Source organism: Xiphophorus couchianus, chromosome 6 (genome assembly GCF_001444195.1).
Source record: "Xiphophorus couchianus chromosome 6, X_couchianus-1.0, whole genome shotgun sequence".
Lineage (NCBI taxonomy): Eukaryota > Metazoa > Chordata > Actinopteri > Cyprinodontiformes > Poeciliidae > Xiphophorus > Xiphophorus couchianus.
Window position 1 is genome coordinate 6,700,967 of NC_040233.1, and position 21,630 is coordinate 6,722,596.

The window sequence follows — 21,630 nt, forward strand, 5'->3', positions numbered from 1 at the left end:
TCTGCTTCAAACACACAAAAGCAGCTAAATGATAAGATCTCCTCCTTGGCCCTGGAGCAGCCGGCTTTCTGTACCTCTGCGGTCCCCTCAGTTCCTGGAAATACACAGAGTTCTCCACAATTTGATCTGCAGCTGAGCTTGAGACTTCTGAACCTTTACTAAACGGTGGGACGGACAGATGTTGGTGTAATATGATTGCTCTAACACACATTTAAAGTTTTACATATACAAAAAAAGAAAAATAATTCATAACTGCAATAAACACTAAGAAGTGGAGTGATCTCTTCACCTTTCATTTAGGGTTAGGAGGATGTAGCCTTGTAAAAGCATTTATACCCGTTCAGGTTCTTTATTTTTGATCACATTAAATGTAAAAACAAATTAGGCTTTTTTTTAATAGGAATTTTATTCGATTTTACGTGATATACTGAAATAAAGTAGAACACGAGAGTAAGGTGGAAGAATAAGGATGTAATGAATATTTGAAAATAAAAATGCTAGAGTCCTGAGTTGTTTTGGAGTATGATTTATTGATTCTGTCAAAGTTAAATGGATCTGTCGGTGAGTATCTGAAATATGAAAAGAGGTGACACAAAGAGGTGTAAACTCTTTTAATTGTGATTCTGCCATGCAAGTTCCTGGCCAGCCAGGATTAAACAGAAGCTGAAAAAATATAGCGAAAAACATCAAATATGTTACAATTTTTATACAAAACTGACATCAGGGTAGATTTCTTGATTTATGAAAAGAAATGCATACTTTGCAAATATATATCTTTGCATGCAGGTTGTTTGACTTTCATGATTTAGTACTTTTTTTTGTACAGCCTCCAAAAATTTGAAAAAAAAAAAAGTAGACAGAAATAGACAATAGCAAGGATGTTTTAAGCATTATGTACAACAACACTATGTACAAAATATACAATGTGCCTTTTAGCCCATGTTATGTTTCCGTTCATCAGTCAATTACTGTAACCTATTCAGTTATAAGTGGACAATGAACTGAGAAATAATTAAAAGTAGAACTTCTAAAGTTAAAACTGACATGTATTTCGTTCATATATTTTCCCAGTCAGAAGTTTACATATACTCAACACTGACATGAATTTTACACTAATTTAAGGCTTCTGATGTTTTATTTGAAGCGTTTCTCCAGCAAGGCTAAAATGTATTCATACACCCTACTTTATATTTGGATAAGTAGTCCTCAATACAACTTGCATAGTTTGTTTATGTTGCTCTCCTGCCATGAGCTTGGGTTTAATTTGATTCATCCAGAGTTTAAAACACTGTTATGCGTCTACATTTCGTTGGCCCTGGGGGGTAATTCATCTTCATTGTCATAGAAGGAAAGGTACAGTATCATGCAACCACCGTGCTCAACACATGCATCTGCAACACCATCTTTGTCTCGTCTGACCATAAAAGCATCCAGCTTGTCCGTTTGGGCAGCCGATCAGTGAATTCAGGCTCAAAGGTGTTGACTTTGGAGCAAGGCTTTCTTCCTTGCTTCTGGGCCGTGTTGAAAGTAAACTTAGCTCACTGCGATGCTGGTGTTCCAGGAGGCACTTGAGCCTTAGCGATTGGTGATTTCCGGGTTGCTACCGGAAATCTTTAAGACATTTCCTTTCGTCCAAAGGCGACACTTTGAGTCAGATGTTTGAGGCTTGGAGACACCCGAGTGTTGCGTCTGATTTAGGAAGGATTTCGGTTAGTTTCCTGAGTCTATGCCAGGAAACGAACCAATTTAAAACTCAACTAAAACGCTTCTAAAACAGAGGAGCGGTTAAATGTCCAGTTGGAAAACAATGGAACTTGCTAAGGATTTTTTTGTGACCAAATAATAACGAGGAATCTGTGTATACATTAGAGGCTGAATGCATAATGTTGACCCAGTGGATTAGATTCTTGTTTGGAAGATTAACATTTCAAATAAATCTTTAACACCTCAAAGTTAATAGATAATTCATGCCAGTGATGATCAGAAATGCATAAACTGTGTATAAGTTTCTAAAACCAGTCCTACACTAATGGAATTGTATGCGTTTCTGCACATTTTGATTATCTCAAACTTTAATTTTAGAAAGCTTGTGTAACAATGCTTCCTACTTTAATGCTAGTTGAGTCATTTTTCCCCCCTTATTTAGTTGCTGCACGTAGAAAAAGACTTAAGGAGCTCTGAAATGTTCTGACTAAAAGTGATATCAGACTTTAACCTTAACGCCTATAATTACACGCTGGGATGGTGTAGCTATCTGGTTGCGTAATAGTTATTTTTAAGTGTTAAAAAGCATGATGTCACGATGTCACGGCAGCCACAAGTGCATTGTGGGCACACGTGCATTCTGTGGCTAACTCTGAAGGTTCAGGCCAGAAGACTTTGAAAAACTGTAATTCTATAAAATCCTTCGCCACAGGCTGACTGGAAAGCAGTTCACCGATGACCTAAGAAACAAGCGAATCCTTGAGGAAAAACACACGTAGAACTTCAAGTGTTTGAGTCAGACAAGTTGAGTTATTTACTCCGGGGCAAAATCATCGGTTTTTAATTTCACGCTGGGTGGGCTTCTCAGATACGATCGCCGGTACTTTGTCCTTTCGGGTCTTTTTCTCAGACGACTGCAAAAACTCTGAAGGCTTTTCCTCCTGTGGGGTTCAGTAAGCTGAAAGAACACGAGTCAGAGAGTAAAAAAAGACATTCTGTCGTGACACATAACAACGTGAATGTTACGCACTTGAACAAAGTACGAATGTTGTGTTATTAATCAACGAATGCAATTGAAAACAGATACGGGAAATGTAATTGATGGCCACTCAAAAAAGATGACAATACCGTTCTTAGGTTTCTTTGTAACGGATTTGGCAGTATGCTATTTCAGCTAAAGTTAAACTTTTTGCTCGGTGTCTTAAAACTGATTGCCAATATTTTGGGAAGTTCACCAACGCTATGCTGCATCCCTCGAGGATGATGTTTTCAGGCTGCCAAGCGAACCTCTTTCCAATTTCTTTGAATTTCTTGCTTCTTCCTCTCAGATTGGGCTTTCAGTCCATGTTAGTAAAAGACTTACTTCATATTCTCACCAAAACGCATCCATCTCTGGGACTCGGTATGTTTCCTTCCTGAATGGCATTATTACTAAATATTTGCCTACTTGCACATAATTGAACAGACGAATGTAAGGTAAGGTAATTTTATTTATATAGCACTTTGAACAAGTCAGTTCAAAGTACTATATATGAATTAGGAAGAAATACGAACAAAACAACAAAACCAAAAGAAAGACAAAAAGGTAAAAGTATAAAACTACATATATTGGTTCCCCATGTAAGAATAAGAATAAGTCATCCATAAGTTATAAACTATTAAGGGTTTCTCTGGATTCTTGTTCTGATAAAACTAAATGTTGGTTCTCCATGTTTGATTCAATTAGTAATGTTGAGAATAAATAGTTATGTGTTTTCCTTCTATCTCTTTTAGCTAGTTGCTAAGCTAAACCTAAAGGAAATGACATGTTAGAAAATGCAAATGAGAGCTAGGCTTGGAGGAAATGACACACTAGGGAACGCCCTCTTTAGGGCGTAGCTTAGATAGAGGCTAACAAAGGAGATCACAAACTCTTCTTGGTTGCCATTTTGTCTTGCTAGCTCCCAAAAGTAGCATGTCAGAATGGACCAGCTGTATTTTGGTATTAGTAAATGGAATTCATGAATTCAACTCACTGACTCTTTTTCAACCTCATACATCAAGAGCTCAGCATGGATAATTCTCCACAGTAAGTATAAAACTAAATATTGGTTCCAGTTGTTCTGGGTTGAGTTCTAAATTTGTACAATATAAAGCTAAATGTTGGTTCTCCATGTTTGATTCTTGTCCTTGGTTGTTAAGTAGATGGTACTTTGTAAGTTTGTTCTAGATTTGTAAACTAACAGGAGTTTCTCCAAGTCTTGCTCCGATATTAAAACTACTAAGCTAAATGTTGATCTAAAGTAATGAGTACAACACAATTTCTAAAAGTAATAAACTAAACAATTTTCTGTTGTGGCATCACCATGCCCAAAGGTTTCACAAGGCTTGTTGAGTTCCACAATTCAGACCCCTTATGTCCTGCCTGAATTATTTTGAGTTTTTCCAGACGTCACACAAGGGAGCTTTGTGACACCTGTGCACACCCATGTAGCCCACAGGTGTGCATTAGTTTAATGCAAAGTCATGTCACCAACTTCGCTTCCAGGTTGTGGCACATTAATTGTGACGCATGTGAACTTCTGGCAGACAGTAGCAGAAATCGATCTCACTACTCTGACTTTTACAAAACGAGAATAATAATAATAATAGCAACAGTACCTGACGTGACCCAGCAAATGTTCAGTCTTATTTAATATCAGACGATGTGTAACATCGATGTGTAATATCAGACGATGTGTTAAACAGGAGGAGCTGATTGTTTCCATCTTGTGTTTTACAGCTTCTATTTGGATTTTTAACATCAGAGCCAGGCTACGATTTATTTAGTTTTCCTTTCAGCTCCTCCTGTCTGTTTCTACAGTGTCTGCAAGTATCTAGTTTCAACTATACAGTCGTTGGCTTCATATCCCGTTCACGTGAGTCCCTGGAGATCTGAAGATGTTCTACCTCTCTGAGTTGATCCCGTTCTGGTAACTGCCACTGTACTGCCGCCGTGTGTCCACTGGCATCACATCAAGGTAGCCGCCTGACTCACTCCGGATTACTCCTGCGTGGATGGCTGCTCTGCAGATGCTAGATTTCTTCACAACACATTATAAAGCAAATTATTAACCGTTCTGTAAAAGGTAAAAAAAAAAAAAAGAAAACTAACAATGAACAGGAGTTATTGATGATGGAAACGCTTACATCGGTGTAGTACTTTGTTCCAATGACTCGAGCTCCACTATCATGCAAACAGTTCTTGGGGCAATACAACCTGGAAAAAGGTATAGTCGTAGGACATTTCCTGATGTTTTTTCAACTAACAGCAAGAAAGTAGAGTGAGTGAATTAATAATCAGATATGTAAGAAGTTGCACTTATTTTCCCATTTCTATTTGGTTTTCCTTTACCCATTATCTAGATGGAAAAGGGGGGAACGAAAAGGACACTGATTTCTCCACGGTAGCTTCATAGCAAACCTCAACTTTGACAATTTGGCTGCCGCCATCATAGTTTTTCTCCGTGTGGTCCCACCTCAAAGAATGTGATGAAAGATTCAGGGGTTTTTTCTCCCATGTAAAGTACTCCTGACGTCTAAGCTCAACTGCGTCTCTTTCCTGAACCGAGCTATTGCTGCCCTTAGCTCCTCATGGTTTTTCCTTCCAGCAGAAGTTGCTGCTGTCCCAATGTTTTAATTGTGTGTCTTTCTAGAAGAAAAACTGTGACTCTGTCTGCTCTTTATTTTCCTTCCCAATAAAGGTTGTCGTTCACTGTTTCTGTGTCCTGATCGGTGGCTCCTCCACTCTGTCCTCACATGCTTGCTAAGGATGAGGGATTGCTGCAAGGTCAATTACTCTGTAATCCGCCACCACTAATTTTTTCTTTTTAGATATTTGGAGCCTGGATTTGACTGCATATAATGTAATTTTATTTTGACTTTATGATTGGATTTTATTGCAATGAATTGGACTGATTTGAGTTAAAGTTCAACTCTATGTAACTGAACCTGTTATGTCATTTAAAGTGGCTTGGGATGGCATCTATTTTTTTAAAATGGGAGCAATATAAATACAGTTTATTGTAAACAAGACGTCTGCCAGTGAGAAACTGATGCATTTGACGCAACATGACTAGAAAACAACATGCAATTAGTATAAAAGAGTCGTACCTGGGACAGTGTCGAACGGGTTTCTTGAAAGGACAGAAAAGTGACACTGTTGTATCGCATCTTATTGCTTTTACTGGAAAACAAAGCAGATGCCGCTAAAAATTGTTCTGCAGTATGTCCTTATGCAAATAAAAGCAATAAAATAACATAAATCATTCTCACCAGGTACTGACTCCACTTTGAAGGAATTGGCACTTCTATTTTTCCTGCAAAGATGATTAAAGGATAGTGACCGGTGAGAAGTATGGTACTTAAACAAATACAGGATAAGAGATTTCGTAGATGTCCATATGGGCACGACGTTAAATTTCTTACCCAATGGATTGGACACCATTCTTGTATGACTTGGTGAATAGTTGCTTCCTACCCAGTCGGGTCACATCCAGCCATCCCCCGTCATTGTCAATGACCCCAGAGTGTAGCCCAGCTCCACACACACTGGATTGCTGAAAGACGAGTGAAAGACTATCTAAGTCTTTGCAAACAAGGCGTTGCAGCATACAGTAATGGTGTTGGTGGTTGTCTCTAAGTGAAAATTCAGAGATTTTGTTGGGATTCTAGTAAGAGTTAACAGCAACTGGTGACTCTTTTCTCATCTTTTGGCCTAAATGTAAGCTAATTGATCCCAGAAGATAAAGCTAATAAGACCACAGTGTACTTCTAGCAGCTTAAAGTAGAAACTCAAAAGTATCGCAGCAGTTTATATTTAGCAACCTCTCAACTCTGATATTGTTTCCCTTATGTAGTCGTTTCCAAAGAATGAAATTATAATTTACAGAGAAAATATATTCTGGAGGCGGTGTACCACCAATGTTCTTCCTGTGTGAAACATGTGCTGAAAATGCAACATATATATTTATATATTTTTTCTCAGAGTATCTATTCAGCAAAAAAAGTTAAAATAATTAAAAGACTATTCTGTACTTTTTGCCTTTAACACACTTTACTTTTACACCAGTTACTGTGAGAGAAAAAGCGCTTTCACATGCTCTTCTCAGTACATGTTTCACACACAAAGATCACTGGTGGCAAGCTGCCTCTCACCTCCATATCCTGTGCATATAATCATCAGTAAACTGCTATGACATAGTCCAGATTATTTCAGAACAGCAGAGGTTGGCTTTAGTGTTCGTCCCTCTCACACAACCTGTAGTGTTTGGAACCAATTAATCTGGATTTACCTTTCTAGATTTGAAGACACCAACAGAGTCATCTACTGTACGTAAGGTCAACTGGTTACAATCTTTCGACAGAACTTCATTCCAAAAGACATGAACTATCTCCGTTTAAGTGACTATTTACCATGTCGTAGTAAGAAGTCCCGACTACTTTTCCAGGCCGCTCAAAGCAACCAGGTGGGCATTCATATCTGTGGACAGAGGCCGCATGTGGGTCAACATTCCCGCAGCACTGATGTTACGCAAACATGGCAAAACGGTTCAGCTGTGCGCACTGAAACAGATATTCTTTCAGCTGATGTTTTACCTGTTACAGGTTGTTCCCTTGCACTGATCTCTCAGCTTGGTCTCACACTCAACCTGTTGGGCTTGTGAGACAACGAAGAATCACTTTAGTTAGAGTCAAAACGCTTTAAGAAATGAATACAGATGTATCGGTAAAAAAGGTTTATTGAAGAGGGACGTGCATACACATCTGCTCTGTACTGGCAACTTGGTTTCCCTCCGTGTTTTCATTAGGTGATGGGTTTGGTGTTCGGACCCTCGGTTGGGGCTCTCTGTCTCTCACTGGTTCTGGTTCAATGTAGTTGTTTTCCTCCCTTTCAGGAGCTGGATGCCGTTCAACGCCACCGTCTAGAAACAATGCGATGTCGTATCATTCAAGTGTTGTGCTACATCTTATTACATTTTCTTTATTCGCTTAAGTTGCATTGAGCAATGGTTTTCAGAAATGAGAATACAAAGATTAACCTGCTTAGATAAAAGTATTTCGAGGTCACAACTGCTTCAAAATTGTATTACAAGGTGAAACAACCTACTGGGTCAGAAAATGTGTTGCCCTTTGCCAGAGTTGGGTAGTAGCTAGTTACATGTATTCAATTAGATTTAAATGAATAACTAATAAACAAGTAAATTAAAAAATTACTTTTAGGAGTATTTTTACTACACTGTACTTTTTACTTTTACTTTAGCAATGTTATTATGAAGTATCGCTACTCTTATGTGAGTAAAATTGAAAGAAACCGATTCTGAAAAATTTTCTGATTGCCTGATTTTGTCATTTTGGTGATTAAAACACCAACATTTCCACTTAACTGTATATTTTTAGTCCGTCTGATGATGTAGTTTTTAAATATTAAAGGATTGAAAATTTGATTAGTTACTCAGTACTTGAGTAGACTTTTTACCAAATACTTTTTAATCTTACTAGAGCAGTTTCTTGGACGGCTATTTTTACATCTTGGTGAATAAAAATATGTTGAGTAAAGTTTTTGGGTACTCTGCCCACCTCTGCCCTTAGGTGATTGTCTGCCAGTACGAAGGTCTGCCCTACCTTTGTAGCATAAGTTGTTTCGGCAGCCACCACCATAGCTGGCTGGACAAGCAGAACAAGGCGTCCCGTATTTGTAAGGCGCATGGCCCCACCAGTTTCCCCTGAGAAAACAACATTTGAGTATTTTCTATCAAACTACGAAAACAGACAAAACCACTTCTACTATCAATTGCACTTTGTCCACGGACGTACGGAGGGGAGTAGTTGCAGACCAGATAAACGGCTTTGGTCCAGATCATTCCCCAAACATTCATGTTGTAACACGTGTTGATGGCACAGCCAATGCGATTGCTGGTGGCCCACACCAGCTGAAAAGGAAGATGTTTAAACATTACAAGCTGCTTGAAGGTGAACTAAACATACTGACCACTTCTGTGGTCACACTTACCATTCTCATTTCACTCAATCACCCTTACGCACACTTAGAAAATCATATACCAACATGCACATTGATATAGACCACTTGGCTTTAAATGTATTTCCCAATGAGATTTCAACATGGGGTGGGTGAAGGTGGAATCAAACTCCCAACCTTCCAATTCCTAAGCTATTCATACCAAAAGGCACAGAGTCAGTCGCCTATTGTCTAATATTTCTTTAATGCAGAGTAGCTGAAATGTAGCATAATATTGGATTATTGATGGAATAGATTTAAATATGTTGCACAATTAAAGAATGATGTCTATGTCTGTCTTATGATAAGCTTTCGTACAAGCTTTTGTACTCAATGTCTTTTAGACAAGCTTTGGTCAGTTAAGATCATCTCCTAGTCACGTTCAATAACTTGATTTAAAAAAGATTGATAAATTCTCGTTTAGCTTCTGAGAAAAGCGACATGATGATTCCTACCTGAGTGTAGTGTGTGCAAACCGGCCCCGAACATCTGAACGGACAGTGTGGATTGCACTCCTGGGAGTACGGATAACTGTAGTACCTCACCTCATCATACCAGGCCTGTACATGGTAGGTCGGGGGTCTGTCTCTAAAGTTCAAGAATTATGGATATTTAAACATGAAGAATGTCACCAACAAGGACTACAATATATATAATCAAGTATTTTATCTCCATACGGTTGATTTCTATGAGGTAGGGAAAAGAAACAAACAACATTGTTATGAACGGACCATTTAAATACAATTCAGTGTTTATGACTTGTAAACACTGAATTGTGTGTTGTTTAGAACACACAATTCAGTTGAAACTACTGGTTCAATGTAGTTCTGGTTCAGCTACATCGAACCAGAACCAGTAAGAGACAGAGAGCCCCAGCTGATACATTCCGTTTTCCAGCAAATATTTTCGTCTGCCATATAAACCACAATAACAGTGGAATTTCTCAAGCCTGTGCTGCAATCGCAGTAGAGGACGGATCTACTTTGAAGCTTTCTACACCAATACAGAAGTATCATTCCACTTTGAGTGAAGATATCAGCTTAAGTCCTGCAACATCTGCAGGTGAAACAAGCTTTCAAAAGTATTGGTTCACACACACCTGCCCCAGTGCGTTCCAAGGTTTTGGCCTATTTGTGTCAGCATGTGGCTCGGCCCGTGCTCCCATCGGCAGGCGTGCGCCCAGTACTCTGCGCTCCTCTCCAACTCGTAATCCCATAACTGGAAAACAAAAGCACAGAAGAACACACACATCGGCGGACGACGTTCACAGAGGTGAAAAAAATAATAAAAAATGTTCGCAAGGAAAGATAAACTCAGGTCAGCACCAGTAAGGGGCTGGGAGCATCAGCTTGTTGCTGGGAGAAAGTTTGATCTGAAATTAAAAAATTTTTAAAAAGTGGTCATCCAGGGGAACCTCAAACTCCCTCCCTGCTGATTTAATTCGGCTAATTGGCCACTTACCGTACTTGTGGATTTAAGTGCTACTCATAACTTGTTCGAACGTTTCATCATTCTCTTCAAGGACACCGAACCACCGTAGCTTGGTTTCTACCAAAACCAGCTTGGCTCTAACCGTACATACATGAGGCAGGCTGAACCCGAAGGAGGAATCCGCTCTCTACTCTCAGTTCAAAGGCCCCCCCTTCTCTTTCTTTCTTTTGCGATTTAACACCAGGCAGTAAGAGCTAGGCCTCTCCTTGTCAACACACACGTTCACCTCCTTTCACGCAGACACGTACATGCGAGACCACCAGATCAGCTTGCAGCTGTGTGCTACTATTCGGTGTGGTTGTTTCATAGCTTGTTTCCAGTAACTGATCTTAAAAAAAAAAAAAAAAAAAAAACAAGCAACACAGAAAGTCTCTGTTTTGCTACTTGATGCCATCTTAAATGTAAGAACCGAACAAAACTGAGGTGAATTCAAGCCAACATACCTGAATGGAGTTCACTCACATCTTGTTCAGAAGCAAACAGAAAGAAAAAAAAACCAGACTGTGCGTAGGGGGTTGGGCAATTTAAATGCCATGGTGAAATTAATGCACTGTTGACTCTGATGGGGAGGGCAAAGAATAGATGCAGTGTGCACTGTTGTTGGCCTGCCATTTAGCTGCATTATGCCTATCTTGTGTCAACAGTAATAGGATAATGCTTAACTGTGGACCACCATAATGCTTACCATATGTTCCGCATAAAGCTAACGCACCGGTGCCAAGGTTTACGAAGGGAAACCTGATACCTTTTACCCCTTTTATTCTGGTACAAAAAGATACCTAAGAAATAAAGTTAAAGGTTAAAATGATGCTGAAACAAAACATGCATCATGTATTCATTTGTTCCTCCTAATTTTGAAGATATTGTTGTACTTTTTCTATTACAATTAATGACTTTGACACTTTGGGTTATCTGCTACATAGACGATGATCACAAGTCGACTTTTTAATCTAGCCCTTGTGTTATTAAGGTTTCGTGAGGGTTTTTAAGTCACCAATCTTTTCTAATAAACCTCTGAGGAAGTACTAGAATACCTAGATTTGTACTGGAGAATATATTAATGCTGCGTCTATCCGTTGCCTCAACAACTGACTCATCCACCATTGCATTGTCTTCCTCTGCTATGTCCATGACAAAGCAAAGTTGCCAGGTATTGAGTTGCCTGTCAGCTCCCATGTCCAACATCCTCATTCTTATCCGTCTATCTTTTTTCAGAACATGTCAAAACCATCTCAGCCTCCCCTCTCTGTTCCTCTGGTCGCGCCCAATGAAAATTTCTGCATCTTCTACTCCATCACTCCTGTCTTCTGGCGGTGCCACTGCTGGTTATGCCACGCCATTCAAAATTTCGACCCCGAAGGAATCTCTCCACAGTTACCTTAGTTTGATCAGGGATCATAACTGATCACATATGAAGCCTAGGCGAAAATTCAAACTGGAAGACTCTTTCTAGCCCTACCTGCATTATCCAACCGGTGTATCCCGCTCATCACCAATCAACGCTGGTCCAAGACACGTCACGACCAATCACCGTCCAAGTCCCAGCTGATAGGGACCTCCATCCATGGCGTCTTCTGCTTTCCATCAGAGCTCAACCCACCTCCGCCCCTTTACCTCCACTCGCCTGGCCCTTTGGCCGCCTTCTTCACCAACCTCCACCAGTGCCGGGTCCCAGGGAATGACGTTCCTATCAGCATCTGGAATGCTCATCCGAGCCTATTGCAAATTTTGCAATAATCGATGTCATCAGCCGGGGCCCGAGCGCCAAAGATTTAATTCATGCATGTTAATAAACTTTTCTAATCGTGTTCCTTTCTCTGTCTGAGTCTCTCCAGATTGAATTTGGGGGCAATCAGTAAATCCTGACTGCCCCCAAAATGTGAAAGAGAATCAAAAATAGAATTGACTACATGCAATTAAATTATATATGAGGTTTTGGCATTGTGTACTTATCTAGGTACATAAAAATGGACCAACTACCAAGTGAAGAAAACTGGTAGAAAACGGTGCATTTACCTTTACGAAATGGAGGTAAGTGGAAACTATATGACACAGCATATAATGTACTTATTATTGCGTATTTGTCTTTCATTTTATGTTTCTAGAGGACATAATGTCATCAGAAAATACAACACAGTTTTATCACCACATAAACCTGCCAGAGCTACATATGTCTTAGCATTTATTTGTACTTATACTCAGAAGAACTCACTCTAAAGTAAAGCTATTTACAGCTTGTGAACTCAATTGGTTGCACTGAATTTCATTCATTCATTCATTCATTCAATCATGCCAAAGTAAATCATGTTCTTTCTACTGTACTGTTTTGCATTGGTCTCTCTTTCACATAAAGGATATGATACTGTAGCATAGCTGGTACAGTACGCTCTTTTTGTTTTTTGTTTTTTTTTTACACTTAAACAGTGGCAGAGATTGTTTCTTTTAACTCTGCTGGCAGATTAAGAGCTCAATGAACCTCGTTCATTTGAAGAACTGGAAACCCCAAATCTACCCTCTCTCCCTAGTTATTAATCATCACTACTTACAAAAAATAAAGTAAAAAAAATTAAAATGAAGCCTTAACCACGCCAACTTTACTGCAGTTTCTAACGATCGCTGACATCACAGTGTGTTTTTCATGTCTGTCTTATTCTTCCAACTCAATTATCCAGTCAGTTAAAATCGACTCCACAAATCCTCCTTGTGAGAGGTTAGCAGAAAATGACCGGTTTGTTTTCGCTTTCCAAGGAACAGAACTTTTCGAAATACAGACACGCCTTCAACTACAAATGTCACTGTAAAAATTAGAAGGAGGACAAGAATACAATCTAGATCAGGGGTCTCAAACTCCAGTCCTCAAGGGCCGCTGTCCTGCAGTTTTTAGATGTGCCACAGGTACAAAACACTGGAATGAAATGACTTAATTGCCTCCTCCTTGTGTAGATCAGTTCTCCAGAGCCTTGCTAATGACCTAATTATTCCATTCAGGTGTAGTGCAGCAGAGGCACATCTAAACGTTGCAGGACAGCGGCCCTCGAGGACTGGAGTTTGACACCCCTGATCTAGATGAATATAATAAATCATGCTTTGCTTAAATATTTCTCTATCTAGTTAGTTTTTCCTCAAGGTAGTATCTTAAAATGATGCGATGATGGACATTTCTGATCGTTTTTCAATTATCAAGAGAGTCTGCTGAGGGAGAACTGGCATGATTCGGCTCAATAAAACAACTTTCTGGGCATTTTTTTGTGTGCGAGTTGAGATGAGGGCGCGTCAGAAACCCGTATTCTTTTGGCTCTACTCTGGCCCCACGCCAGTGAGGTCTACCTCGTTTGAAACAAGTTCCCCAATGTTGCGTCCAAAATTAGAGGCATCGGGGGGCGGGAGATCAGAGAAAGCAAGCTCAGAAATAGGTGTAGACATTATTTGAGTGAACCGGGATGGATAGGGAGAGATGTGGCCCAAGGTTAGAGAGAAAGCGAGAAACGGCGAAGAAATGCGTACAGAATAGCCAGTGAGTGAGGCAGAAGATTGAGCAAGTAAAGCATTAAAAAAAAAAAAGTCAACATGGAGAGAAATGGAATGATGGAGTGAGCGTAGGCAGGGCAGGAAGCGGAGGCCGATGGGCAGGGTGGTTGAGGTGGAGGACAGGACAACACTGCGGGGGTGAAAGCTGGACCTGGGCCAGGGTCAGTGAGGGCGTCCAAGAAGGAGGCATGACTTAGAGGCGAGCCAGACAGTAGCTCAGGCTTGCAGAGCTCAGTTTCATTATGCCCTGCTCTGCACAGTCAGGAAACTACTTTGTTCTTGGGAAGCTTTCTCACTGAAACCCGACTTGGGCTTCCGTACATAGATACGTTTCAACCAATTGGCATACGCTAAATTAGACGGTCTTACATTACATGTAAGATCAGATTGTATTCGACTGTATTTGCATGAATTGTCTTTAGAGCAGTGGTGTAGTAGGTACTGTTGCCTCGCAGCAAGAAGATCCTTGGTTCAAATTGGTTTAAATTGGTTCCAGTGCATATGCAGGTTCTCTCAGGGTACTCCGGCTTCCTGCCACAGTCCTAAACCTTGACTGTAAAATTAATTGGTCTCTCTAAATTGTGTGGGTAAAGTGTCTTGGGATTACCTGCATTGTGAATTGTTGCGATTTATATATATACACGTAGATTTAAACAAACTAATTCAATTTAGTATGCAGTCAATTGATTTTAAGTGCCTCATATTTGGTAAAAAACAAACAAAAATTGGTTGATTCAAATGCTCATACCTTGACATATATGAATGTATATTGGATATTAAATACACTTTTTTTTTTTATGAATATCTCCATCAGCGGAGAGTGGCAGTACTGAAGCCTCTTTGGCCCAAAACACATGAACAACATGGTGCGTGGGTATGTTATGCAGTATTACACAATGTAAATAGGACTAAAGCAATAAGGTGTTTTGGTTGCGAGTTCATATTCAGAAATATCAACATGAATATCCCATGATTCCCACTAACTCTCATCACAAAATCCAATATGGGTCCCTTACAATGTACACAAAAAAAAGAGTCTTGCACATAGCATTGTACAAACATTTAGTGAACATGTTGCTTAGATGCAGATATGTAGGGATAAATGTTTCAACTTGTGTTGGTAAAGTGGTCTTGAGACCTCACCTCATTAGCATAAAAAGAAGAAGTCCTGTGATCAGTTATCAAGTATTTGTGTCAGTACGGCAAAGTAGTAAAGTATAGGTGTCAGGAATTATGATGGCACTGGAACATGGTGCTAACATTTTTAACTTCGACATTCTGTTGCATCTTTGCGTGTTTGTGACTGTTTTGAAGTAAAAAGTGAGACGTTTTTAACCATTGCCTTCCTGTGCCATCCCACTCTGAAAAAAAAATCTCGCTTACAGCACAGTCTGGGTTTTCTACCCTTGACTTGGATTGTCTCCAGTAGATTTTTCTTTCTTTTTTTTTTTTTACCGGGCCAATCAGCGAACAGTAGTACAAGTTGTGAACGAAGACACCGATTTTCAGTTTTGCAACCGTAGTCTGCCTGTAGTTTTGGCAATGGCAGTGGAGGAAGAGAACAAAGTCATTCAGTCCATGTTGGTCACACTTCAAAATACTGAATCAACATTAGCAGTGGCCTCGTTCAGCTCAACACTTCTCTCTTCGCAGTGGAGGACGGTTGTTTACAGCGCAGGCAATTTCCAGTAAGCCTCTTAGCGGCAAACTTGTGCAGTGCATATGTCACAGGCAAACATTAGCAATTGGGTAAAATATTCAAACTTCAACACAGTCCACGCCTCCAGAAAGTAATCGTTTCTCAATACATCTCTAGATGAAGCAATGGTGTAGGACAAGGAGCTGGATTTTACCCTAACGTGTTGATAGAATTGGAAACTAAAGGCTTCCTGAAAACACTTGGTTAAACGTGCTTTGAAGAAGTTTTAAGATGTTTAATTGGCAGCACTTTGTGTCCTCAGTAAAAAAAAGAAATGGTTACAGACAAGATATGAGTTTTAAACACTATAAAAATACCACTAATAACTAACGACTCTATAGCTCCTGTTAGTGCCAAACTAAAGGCTATTTCACAGTTTTGTGATGAGTCTGGGATGCATTTGATTATGTCTCACTTTCAGTGTTATTATTAGTTCTACACTGGGCAGAACTTTTTTAAAAGATAAAAAAATATCTATGAAGCTCGGGTATCTTTAATGTGTTTTTTTAGGCACTAGGAGTAGTAAAACCCGAACTGGATTTCTTGACACCGATTATAGATTCTTTAGAACACTGCAGTTTGTGAAACCCTTCTTCAACTTTACTTGTGAAGACAACAGTTTTCCATGGATTGTGCCCTTCTTCCTCAACCTAACCAATTATTTTGAGTTTCAGAGACAGAATTGCCGTTCAATCCTCCACAAAGCACACAATCAACCGAAGGGTGGCAACGCAACATAACCGGAGGCGTCAACTTCCCATTGACTGAGCATGGATTAAAGCAACAGAGAACGTGTTCAGGAAGCAACTGAAAATGAATGTCATTCTTCATTAGCTGACACTTGTGCTCCCCAACCAAACCTTCTTCACTACCTCAGTGTTTCGGTCTCCTACTCAGGACTTATGGACCAACTCAAGCTTGTTGAAACAAATACAAATCTGCTTATAGCTGTAGCAAGGATCCTTTACAAACGGTGAATTAAAAGTCAGAAAACACTAGTATCCAAATTGTGAATTAACAAAAAGTCATTTTTCCCCCCAAATGGCAAGATCGTTCTTTTATGTAATTAGGTTGAGAAACATCACAGCACAGACAGCTTGCTCTAAACCTACCATGTACTCCATGTTGGAGGCCGGAGGGTAGACCTGTCCTCGCAGCTTGTTGTGCAGGTCGAGGATCAGGTGCTTGTCTTCCTCGCTGATGGCCCTCTTCCCCCTCGACCGCGCCCTCCACCACTCCCCGTCCTTGCCCTTGTACTTGTCCAGGATTGAGTCGAGCCGAGTGGAGTTTGAGAGGAACACGGCCACAGCGCTCTGGCTCAGGCAGAGCATCAGGCCCACTGCTCTGACCCAGCAAGATAAAGGAAGAGACCTCCTCATGACGAAGGGGCGACGGACGTTTGATTTCACTGCACAACACCAGGAAGTTGGTTTTAATTTAGCTTTTCAACATTTTTTTTACCAATCGGCTCGATTTCATCGAACCTTGCATTTTTCTCCACACAGTTTTTGTTGTTTTTTTTTTTTAAATAAAATTGATATCTACTCTAATGCCTGAAGCAGCTTAATAAAAACAGTGTCATCTAGGATTTACTTTCAGCCCCACTTTAATAATTCCTTAAGTAGGAGGGAGAAAACTTCAAAACAGTGAGCCTAATATACCTTCAGCGCTCTGAGTGCATCTGCAGGTCACTGCATCAGTACACACAGTAGGACCAGTGTAAACACAGCGTTCACACGACATGTTATACAGCAAAGCTTCACTGCGCATGCTTAATTAATTAAAGATTGAGTAAAATCTTACTAGTTAGCAAATACTATTATTATTATTATTATTATTACACCTACATGGAATTAGCAACCAAAGCAAAAAGCATAATCTTATACTTACAAGCAGCAAGAAGTTTTTCTTTGTCCTAAGGTTTTCTTGATTTTCTGCCAGATTCAATCTTCCAGATGCGGAACCGTGGTGAGATCAGCGCGGACTGACAGAGAGCATGTCAGTCCGCGCGTGGTGCTTGGCTGAAGTTGCTTCAATCCGTCCATCAGACATGATGAGCTCGGACAGCCGGGGTCTCCTTCAAGCTCCACATCCACGCTGCAGCAGGACAGAGAGACGCTGAATGTCTGTCGGTACCTGCTGAATTCCTCAGGTCTCTCAGGACGCCGCAGGCTGAGCGGGATCGCCGGACATTTTTGCACTTATATACAAATTTGCGCTCGGTTAACGCGGGCGCGAGGCTGCGGCCTCGCCCCCTGACAGCGCGCGATCTCCCTCCTTTTCGCAAATGTGCGCGCGTGCGCACCGACACAAACACGCGCGAGCACACCCACTCACACGCACACACACACACACACACACACACACACACACAGGCCGATGGCGAGCAGTCTGAGAGTCCCGGTTTATCTATTTAAGGAAGAACAGGTTCCCACTAGAAGTGACGTGGTGAGAGTAAGTGAATGATGCCTTTTTCATACGGCAAGCTCTGCTGGTTCAAGGCTTTTAGTTTTGACAGGTAGACAAAATCAACACTTGGGTTGGAGTAGGAAAAACAAGAGTTGTAAGAGGGTGCAAGAGGTGAAAATAACATAAAAGTTTGGCAACCTCTCATTCAAAAACAATTAGAGAGACATAGAGTGAGTGAGTGAGTTAGTCATTTAGCTAGCTAGTTATATTAGTCAATTATAGTTCATTATTTGTGCCATACACCATAAAAGTATATTCAAAGTAAATTAGACAATAGCATATATATATATATATATATATATATATATATATATATATATATAGTGTGTGTGTAGTGTGTGTGTGCAATTGTGCATATATGTATATATACTCATATACTCATATGTAGACAGACAGATAGATACTATTAGCATGTAATCAATTGCATCTTTTTTCTGAACTCTGCTGCCACCTTCTGGCTACAGAGGAACTCTTCGAAAACCACGCAGAATACATTATTTACTTTACTTGGAGCAAAAACTTGTCAGGCCTTGACTTCCAGTTGAAATCATTTATCAATCATTTAGAATTTAGGTTAAAATATTGACCAGAAGTATATGCACTGTACCAGCAAATGGTGTACTTGTTAAAAAATTAAACTGTCTGTTTAACAGTAGGAACTCCAACTTAGTCATGACGAAACATGAACATACATCCAGCCTTGGTCAATGTCTAATATTAACCATCTTCTGATCCTACTTGGGCTGCTCAGACAGACTGTCACAAGACTCAGAAGAAAGTAAAGTCATGTAGGTTCATATTCGTTACTTGTCAAGCTTCTGACTGACCATTAAAATGACAACAGCAAACCTCAAAACGGGTCTCAAGATGACTTGTTAAGGCTTTCTGAGCTAGTAGCACAATCCCGCATGCTTCCTGCTGCTTGTTTGTATTTCAGTGGACACCAGCGCCCCCACGTGGTGCTTGGCTGAAGTTGCTAAACTTCAATTAGGCAACTTATGATTTGGTGCCAAGTCCGTGTTTTTTTAAGGGTCTGCAGTAACAATTAAAAATCTATATTTTATAAGGTTAAAGCTCAAACTCAAAATATGTTTTTTTTTTTTTAAAAGAGCAATGTATGATTTGCGAATCATATATTTTATTTGTATAAACGCAACAAAAATCACATTTTGAATGTTTTTAGGCACTGGGGGTCACGTTACAATGAGACAACGGTGAACACGCACAACATAGAACTGTCAAATCCGGTCTCAGTTATTCTACAAATATCCAAAAGCACAGATTATATATGTAAAATTTCCATGAAAAAATTGTTTTATTGTTTCTTTTCTCAAAACTTATTCAGTCCCCTATAGCTATCCTTTAACCATCCATCCCCCCAACAATCAAACCAACGACCAGAACTTTTAAATAATAATAATAATTAATAAAATGTTGTATTTGTCTTATTTAATATGAATACAATTTTCTGGCAATACTTCTTTATAATTCGGTATGAAAATATAAATGTGGGTCCTAACGTCCGATTTGATTGCTAGATGTCAAAAGAATGTAAGAATCGTACATTCTTACGTGACGTGGGGAAAAAAATGAATAAAGTAAAGAACTGCAAAATTCATAACATGAAGAAATGTGCAACAAAACGCGGATATGCTAAATAAATCACCTTTTTTGTGTGTATATGTTTGAAGCGCAGTAAAACGGCCTGCAGAGGTGGCGGCACAGAAGAAGGAGGGTAAAAAGTGAAGGTTTGTGTCAGAAAAGTTAATCCTTAAAGCTGCCGGGAGAAAAAGGGAGGGCTGGCCGGGCGGGTGGATGGATGGATGGACAAGTGTCCGCTGTCTGCTGCTTTGGCGCATATTATGCATGGTAAGCTGAAAGGCGCAACGGTATGTTGCATCGCGCAGAGACCGACGAGAGGCGACGCGCCCGCGCCGTGCAGCAGTTTCATGGAGCCATGTGAGACAGATCTGCGCATCTTCGGGACTCTGTCATGGCGCACAAACTTCTGCTGCCCATCGGTGAGTTCGCTGAATGAGAACATATAACCTCTGACAGAAAAAAAAAATCAAGTGCAAACCATCTGCGAAGACTCATCAACTGCTGCTCACTTCCTGTCCCCCCCCCCTGCTTCTCTCGTTTCTCCTTCTTTCTCTCTCTTCTGGCTCCCCAGCTATAGCAGCGAGCCTCATTCCACCTGAGCTGTGTGGTTCAACAGCAAACACGAAAAAAGCTCAAGGTATAACTTAGTACAAGTATGCAAGTTATTACAGTTTGATGCAATACGTTTGATGCCTCATTTAGCCTCATTCAAAGAAATGATTTCTCGATTAATGCTCATGTTAGAAGCACTTCCTTGAAGAAGAATGTTTTTTCTACTTTTTTAATTCGGATAATTCAATGAAATACCCCCAATGTAGGGCTCGTGTTGTAAGTCAGGGGGCCTAAAGGGATTTAAAAGTGTTGTGGTTTTAATCCTGTTCAGTTCAAAATGAAAAATACTTCATCCTAAAGGGAAATGAAATGTCGTATCATCCAAGTATGTTGAAAGAGTCATTGTGAATTGTGATGATGTGGTGCAGGATGAATCTCCGACAGCAGTCAGTCTTGCAACGGCTCTGAAGAGCTCTCTGACCGAAGTTAAGTTTTATTACCTTGTAGGAATAATCACTTAGATGATCTTTTACATTTTTTTTTTTGTTTTGCCTTGAATAAGTTTAAATACCTTTTAAAAAGACCGTAGATACGTACTCTCGAGGAAATCCACGAGAATCTCACAGCAGCCACTGAGATTTTAGCAATCTGTCTTTTTTGTTGTAAATTAGAAGTTTTAAACAAATCAAAACTAAAATAAAAGTAAACACGACACAAAACGACAAAACCCAATTTGATAAAAAAAACAAAAATAACCTAATTCTTGTTTTTTTTGTTAGTGAAAAACAACTCAGGTGTGACCCCTGCTGGACAGTGTGGAACATGGGTGAAGGAGCCCAGTGGAGGGTGCTTCACCTCTCCAAACTACCCTGAGAAATACCCACCTGAGAGGGAATGCATCTACATCATAGAAGGTGAGACACAACGACTGTCCCATCCTGCTGCAGATCTTCCCTCCCACTCTTTAAACGGTCCCTCTGCTGCAGCCTCGCCTCGACAGTGCATCGACTTGTTCTTCGACGAGAAATACTCCATTGAGCCGTCCTGGGAGTGCCGATTTGACCACATCGAAATCCGCGACGGGCCCTTCGGGTTCTCTCCGATCATCGGCCGCTACTGCGGGCAGGAGAGTCCTGCCTATGTACGCTCTAGCGGGCGGTACCTCTACATCAAGTTTGTGGCCGACGGCGAACTGGAGGCCATCGGGTTTTCAGCACGCTATAACTTCACGCAAGGTGAGCAAGAGCTGGAGATGTTTTGAGGTTGCACTCTCGCAATGTGAGCTTGTTATGTTGTAGTGTTGAGCTGTGACAAGGATCGACTAGTGTAGGTTTGGGCACAATCACCCATTGTTAGAGTATAGTGACCTTAAAGCCCCAATATCAATCGTATTCTATTGTGTTTTGTTGCATAGACCAACTCTCGAAGCAATACACCACTGTGAAATGGGAGGAATTGATTGTGTTGTGCATTTGTATTCAGATCCCTGAGTGTTACAATGTAGAACCACTTATACTGAAAATGCTACTTTAAGTCTTTTGAGTTATGT

General features: G+C 40.2%; 1 protein-coding gene across 1 annotated transcript; it reads right to left on the reverse strand.

Moving 5' to 3' along the window:
- Nucleotides 1-510: 510 nt before the first annotated feature.
- Nucleotides 511-17,459, reverse strand: LOC114146190 (cysteine-rich secretory protein LCCL domain-containing 1-like). The gene is made up of 15 exons (XM_028020046.1): nucleotides 17,349-17,459; nucleotides 16,571-16,866; nucleotides 9,840-9,958; nucleotides 9,196-9,328; nucleotides 8,539-8,654; nucleotides 8,347-8,447; nucleotides 7,485-7,646; nucleotides 7,321-7,381; nucleotides 7,138-7,204; nucleotides 6,151-6,281; nucleotides 5,998-6,041; nucleotides 5,836-5,908; nucleotides 4,873-4,942; nucleotides 4,633-4,766; nucleotides 511-2,662 (listed from the first exon to the last, which is right to left on the reverse strand). Exons 2-15 carry the CDS (start codon nucleotides 16,835-16,837, stop codon nucleotides 2,611-2,613), a joined length of 1,530 nt encoding a protein of 509 aa, XP_027875847.1. The 5' UTR covers nucleotides 16,838-16,866; nucleotides 17,349-17,459; the 3' UTR covers nucleotides 511-2,610.
- Between the last annotated feature and the right edge of the window lie 4,171 nt (nucleotides 17,460-21,630).

Coding starts and splice junctions, on each gene's coding strand:
- LOC114146190 (XM_028020046.1), bottom strand. CDS start 16,837: ATGAGGAGGTCTCTTCCTTTATCTTGCTGGGTCAGAGCAGTGGGCCTG. Junction 5,909..5,997: donor CAAAGTGGAGTCAGTACCTG/GTGAGAATGATT, acceptor TTTGTTTTCCAG/TAAAAGCAATAAGATGCGAT. Junction 2,663..4,632: donor AACGGGATCAACTCAGAGAG/GTAGAACATCTT, acceptor GTGTTCTTTCAG/CTTACTGAACCCCACAGGAG.